Genomic DNA, 6000 nt, shown 5'->3' with positions numbered 1-6000 from the left:
TTCTTCTGTTCATAGGCTAAATAAGTGTGACTGCTTGAAGATACAAAGTCTAGGTGTGCAATCAGGGACAGAAAGCAATATTGTTTTTTGAGAAAGAGAAAATAAATCCAAATACCCACTTGTCTGGAGCTCATAAAGTGGAATTTCCAGAGGATTGTTTAGTGGTGGTCTGTCAGTGTGGCTAGACAGCGTAAATGTTTTTGCATTTGGAATAGTAAGTCACAAATATATTGTTATTTGTCTGTATTGATAAAAGTAAAGAAATTGGTAAAAGGTTGAGAGGAACGCTCTATCAGTGTCATGTGCAGAACATCCATCTGGTTTCTTCACCTTTTCTGGTTGTTGTGTAAGTTTTCAGAAACAGAAGCTGGTGCTCAGAGAGCAAAAAGTCAAAGTCTGTAGATGCACACCAGAGTGGTCATAGTCCATAGAAGTAGAGACCACAGTGTGTAGGACTGAATGGAAATGGAGAAGTGTAGTCACGAGTCTATTAAAATGAATGGTTATGGTCAGCATCTCATCAGTCTGCAGTGTGGGCAAATTATAAGGTAGCATAAACCTGTGGTCAAGGTCTGGGATCAAATGGGTGTGGTCTGTAAGGTCAAAGTCTGTAAAATCAGATGGTGTTGTCAGAACATGTGGAAGCAGGAAAAGTGAAAGAGAGTGGTCCGAGTCTGTTGGAGTTGGTAGGAGTGGTCAGAGTCTGGCAATAGAGAGGTGTGGTCAGAATCTGTGGTAGTTAATGGTTGTAATCAAGAAAACAGTGTTTATAATACAAGGGGGAGGATTGGCATGGTCAGAAAAGACAAGGTGGGTCAAAGTAAGTGGGAGAGGATTGGTACAGTCGGAGTCTGTGTGAGTGAAAGGGTGTGGAAAGAGGATTGTCTTGGTCAAAGAAGACAGGCATGGTTAGAGAACACATGCATGGCTAGAGAACACAGGCATGGTCAGAGAGGACAGGTGTGTTCAGAGAGGACAGGTGTGTTCAGGGAGGATATGTGTGTTCAGAGAGGACAGGTGTGTTCAGAGACTGTGGAAACAAATGGATGCAGTCAGAGTCTAAGTGGTTTGGCATGGTCCGAGTCTATGGAGGTGTAGGGGCATCAGTAGACCTGCATGGTCAGAATATAAAAGTATCAGTCTGTGCAACTGGGTGTGGTCATTTTATCTGGCATGGTATAGTATATACTATAATATGGGGTTAAAACAGAGAATTCTACTGAATCAGTGTCTGCAGTGACTCACAGGGCACAGGGTTCCTCATCAGCAGTTTTACTCTACACAATAAGACTCATGAAGGCAGTGATTTACTGTTTGGATAATTCTTTTTTTAATTTTGTACATAATGCCTTTGTGTGTGTGTGTGTGTGTGTGTGTGTGTGTGTGTGTGTGTGTGTGTGTGTGTGTGTGTGACACCGAATTAAAGGCAACCATAACCTGATGCCAGCAGGAGCACAAAGCGGTCAGGGTATATGACAAATCTGGCATGCAGGCTCCTCTCTGTGCATGCCAACAACAACACACTCGAGTGACAGAGGACGAAAACGATAGATCAAGCAACAGAGTCATAAAGCTAAATAAAGAGCCATTACACAACCCTTATCATGGCTATAATCGCAACACTGTGATGACTGCTTGCACAGAAAAGATTGCAAGTATTAAAAAAAACTAATTCATTAAAGACATAAGTTTGAACAGTCTCGTTGGAGCAGGACGAAACAGATGGAGAGTGAAATAAAGTTCTTATTTGGGCCTGTGCCAGTTTGATAAGCTCCTGTTTGGCTGCTGTGCTGTTGGCACTTGTTGAAATGCCACAGGTAGCTGAAAAAGTCAAACCGTATTTAAATGAAAATGAAAACGAACGCTCAGAGATGGATCATGGAGCAGATAAGAGAAATGATGGGTTTCTCATGGGACAACGATGGAGGATTTTTCTTCCGGTCATTTGGCAACGTGGTTCCTTTGGCAGTCCAGAATAGATTGGCAGTGTTTGCTATCAAACATACATTCACATGCACAGAGACTAATACAAAGTATGGACTCGCGTTTTAATGCATTTACGTGGCCTTGGCTTCCATCACGTCAAAAAGAACGGAGGGAAAAAATACAAAAAATAAATAAACGAACCGAATAAATTTGGATGCGTAAATAAAAGTGGAACTAGTTTATGCATTCGACGCTCATCTGGGTAAAAAAGAGGCAACTGATTAGTATCAGTTCCAGTTCACAGTCCAGTCTACTCCGGTCTCTTCTTTCTTTCTCTCTTCCTGTCTTTCTCTTTTTCTCACATTCGCACTCACGCAAACACAATTTCCAGGCCTCTGTGTATTCATGCTGGTGTGTGATCAGAGGTGTGTGCTGTCCTGCGTATTGAACCGGTGCCGATCCTGGTCCGGTTTGCCGGCACTGGGTTTCCGCCCGCTTCCTTGGTTAGGCACCAGGGACAGAGGATCAGGTCTGATCAGATACCTGCAGAGAGAAGCACAACCGTCGCAGCAAAGATCAGATTGAAATGTTGTCAGATACACAAAGGAACCGTGTTCCTCTTGACGTTGCAGATTCTCAGACTAGTGCTGATGGATTTACAGCAGGAATTGTTGCTTACAGATAGGTAATATGATCGCACTGTTGCATTCATCATTGCATTGTTGTATACTCACACGACATCATGCAGTTCGAGTCGTATGTCAGGGGACGGGTTGATGAGGATGTAGGAGAGTCTGTTTCCCTGGTCAGTCATTCCATCTTTCACCGGAAAACATGGACAAGAAGAAAAGAAGAGAAGAAGAGCACAGTCTGATACAGCCCTGAAACCACGTTTTATAGGAGAATGAACAGAAAATAGACACACTTCTGTCCCTAAAATGCCGTCTTTGATTTAAAAGACAATCATGTACACTCTATGGCCACAAACACTGTTCCAGCATGAGAACACCTCTGCATGCAAGACATGGTTTAAAGTCAAGGTTGAAGTAGAAAAACCCTGACCCTGACCTCCTCAACCCCACTGGACATCTTTGGGTGGAAATGAAGCCGAGGGTATATTTATGAGAATATAAAACCCAATTCCAAATAAGGACAGGGCCATGTTTACCACTGTGTAACATCATGTCTTCTGTCTATATACATTTGGGAACTAAGGAGGTCATTTGCTGAAGTTTTGGGAGAGGAATGTTGTCCCATACAGTGCATCCGGAAAGTATTCACAGACCTTTACTATTTCCACATTTTGTTATGTTACAGCCTTATACCAAGATCTATTAAATGAATTATTTTCGTAAAAATTCTACAAACAAAACCTCATAATGACCTACAAACAATACCCCATAAAGTTTGTTTGAAATCTTTGCAAATTTTTTAGAAATAAAAAATGGGAAAAAAAATCACATGTACATAAATATTCACAGTTTTGTTATTACACTCAAATTGAGCTCAGGTGCATCCTGTTTCCACTGATCATCCTTGAGATATTTCTAGAACTTAATTGGAGTCCACCTGTGGTAAATTTAGCTGATTGGACATGATTTGGAATGCACACGCCAGTCTATATGAGGTCCCACAGTTAACAGTGCATGTCAGAGCACAAACCAAGCCATGAAGTCCAAGGAATTGTCTGTAGATCCCCGAGACAGGATTGTATCGAGGCACAGGTATAGGGAAAGATACAGAAAAGGTTTTGTAGCATTGAAGGCATCAATGAGCACAGTGGCCTCCATCATCAGTAAATGGAACAAGTTTGCAAACACTAGGTTCCAACCTGATGGAGCTTGAGAGGTTCTGCAAAGAAGAATGGGTGAAACTGCCCAAAAATAGGTGTGTAGAGCTTGGAGCATCAATCTCAAAAAGACTTGAGGCTGTAATTGTTGCCAAAGCTGCTTAAAGTATCGAGCATTGGCTGTAAATACTAGTGTACATGCAAATTTTTTCTTTTAAAATTTGTAATAAATTTGCAAACATTTTAAACACATTTCTATCACATTGTCATTATGAAGAATTTTGAGGATGTAACATAAAATATGGAAAAAGTGAAGCACTGTGAATACTTTCAGGATGCACTGTATGCGTCTGATACAGGATTCTAGTTGCTTAACAGATTTGGGTGTCCTTTGTTGTATTTTTTGTTTCATGATGCACCAAGTGTTTTTAAATGGTGAAAGGTCTAGACTGCCAGTTCAGTACCCCGACTCTTCTACTATGAAGTCATGCTGTTAAATTGCAATATTGTTGCAATATGCAGTTAGCATTGTTATGCTCAAATATGCAAGGCCTTTCCTGAAAAAGACATTTTCTTGATGAAAACCTGTATATATCATTCCGCATTGATGAACCCTTATCAAATGTGCAAGCTGCCATTTTCACAGGCACTAATGCACTCCCATACCAATAGAGATGCAGCTTTTTGAACTAAGTACTGATAATAATGTGGTGTCCATGGTTTTAAAATGAAAAGAACAATTTTGATTCATCTGATCACAGAATAGTTTTTAACTTTTAACCTCAGTACATTTTAAATAAGCTTTGGCCCAGAGTGAATGGCGACATTTCTGAATCATGTACACGCATGCCTTCTCCTTTGCATGATAGAGATATAACCAGCATTTGCGGATGACATGGTTAACTGCAAATGCCGCCTGATGGCGCGGAGATCACAATATTGATTTTCGCCCTTGTTTCTTGTGAACAGAGATTTCTCCAGATTCTCTGAAAACTTTGATAAGTTATGAGGCATAGAACTGTTTTGCAATTTGATGTTGAGAAACATTATTCAGAAATTGTTCCACATTTTGTAGACATATTCTTTCACAGACTGGTGAAGCTCTATCAATTTTTGTTTGGGTATACATAGTGTCTCTCAGAGTCATCTTACTGACCTGTTGAAAAATTACCCTCATAAGCTGAAAAATGTTTCTTTAATTCTTTAATTTTAATAACACTTTTTTTGCCCCATCCCAACTTTTTTGAGATGTGTTGCAGTCATCAAATAAAACAAATTACCTTTATTTTTTCATTAAAAAATTTCATTTTTTTCAGTTTCAACATTTTCTATGTTCTATTGTGAAAACGAGATTCCCTTTCAGGAACTCGAGCTGCGCCAACAACACTTTGGAAGCTATAAAAAGCGCATTGTGTGAAGCTGACGCTAGCTTCTGTTTGTTCATGAAGCGCTCTGTGTGAATTGTCTGTCCATATTGTTTGTTCAATATATGTGGGGAAAAAAAAAATTAAGGCAAGCAAGAAAACAAAGCACACCTTTCGACCTATGTGTGGCTTGCCTGGGAGTGGAGCATGCTAATAGCATGCTAATAGTTTTTGAGGAAGCCGACTGTGCACATTGTGCTTGCATGTCTATGCGAACGCTCCGCTCATGGTGGGCACTCTTCAAGGAGGCACTAGTTCCTGGGGCTTGCAAAAACCATTCAGCTCTGCCTCTCTTTTTTTGAGGAGGGGGAGGGTTTCTCTTTGCAAATTCGGCTTATGGAGGTTGTGACCCTGATGAGCAGGAAGCTTTTTCGTCCAGCAAGCTCGATAAGCACTTTCTGCAAATCACATCACAACCTTCACGTTGGGGTCTGCTATTCTTTCCAAACCTGCACAGCAAAGAAACAGGCCTCCTACATCGCTTTAATGAAAGCACATCCTGAGATGACAGATCTGATGACTGTCATTTTCAATAAGAGGGCTTCGGCTAGTCCTGGTATAGGACATTCTGAGAATCCTGCCAGGAAAGGGCATGGTTCTCCAGCGAGCAAACGATTTTTCATTATAGCGGACCTGGAGAACTTGCGGACTCCTTTGAGGCTCCTAGAGCATAGCTCCAGCTGTAGGCATACCAGAGGTCAAGCTTTAGAGCTCAACCAGACATGTCTCAGTGGATTCTGTGTACTGTAGACAGAGGCTACAGGATTCAATTGGGTCTTGTCCGCCTGGGTTCGACAGGGTGTGCCCCACCCTAGTGGGACCCGAGCAGGCTCTGGTCATAGAACAAGAGGAAGACACTCT

General features: G+C 41.3%; 1 protein-coding gene across 1 annotated transcript in view; it reads right to left on the bottom strand.

Annotated features, from left to right (window-relative positions):
- Positions 1-1358: 1358 nt before the first annotated feature.
- The window catches only part of LOC124376452 (potassium channel subfamily T member 2), a 117513-nt gene continuing 112871 nt past the window's right edge, over positions 1359-6000 (bottom strand). Inside the window, exons 29-30 of the mRNA XM_046835548.1 lie at positions 2661-2745; positions 1359-2469 (exon numbers count right to left, since the gene is read on the bottom strand). Of these exons, the coding sequence (XP_046691504.1) occupies positions 2346-2469; positions 2661-2745 (209 nt within the window). The 3' untranslated portion in view covers positions 1359-2345. The remainder of the gene's footprint in view (positions 2470-2660; positions 2746-6000) is intronic.

Source organism: Silurus meridionalis, chromosome 22 (assembly GCF_014805685.1).
Source record: "Silurus meridionalis isolate SWU-2019-XX chromosome 22, ASM1480568v1, whole genome shotgun sequence".
In the NCBI taxonomy this organism is placed as follows: domain Eukaryota; kingdom Metazoa; phylum Chordata; class Actinopteri; order Siluriformes; family Siluridae; genus Silurus; species Silurus meridionalis.
The sequence above is the reverse complement of the archived record's forward strand: the minus strand, read 5'-3'. Positions and strand labels throughout refer to the sequence as shown.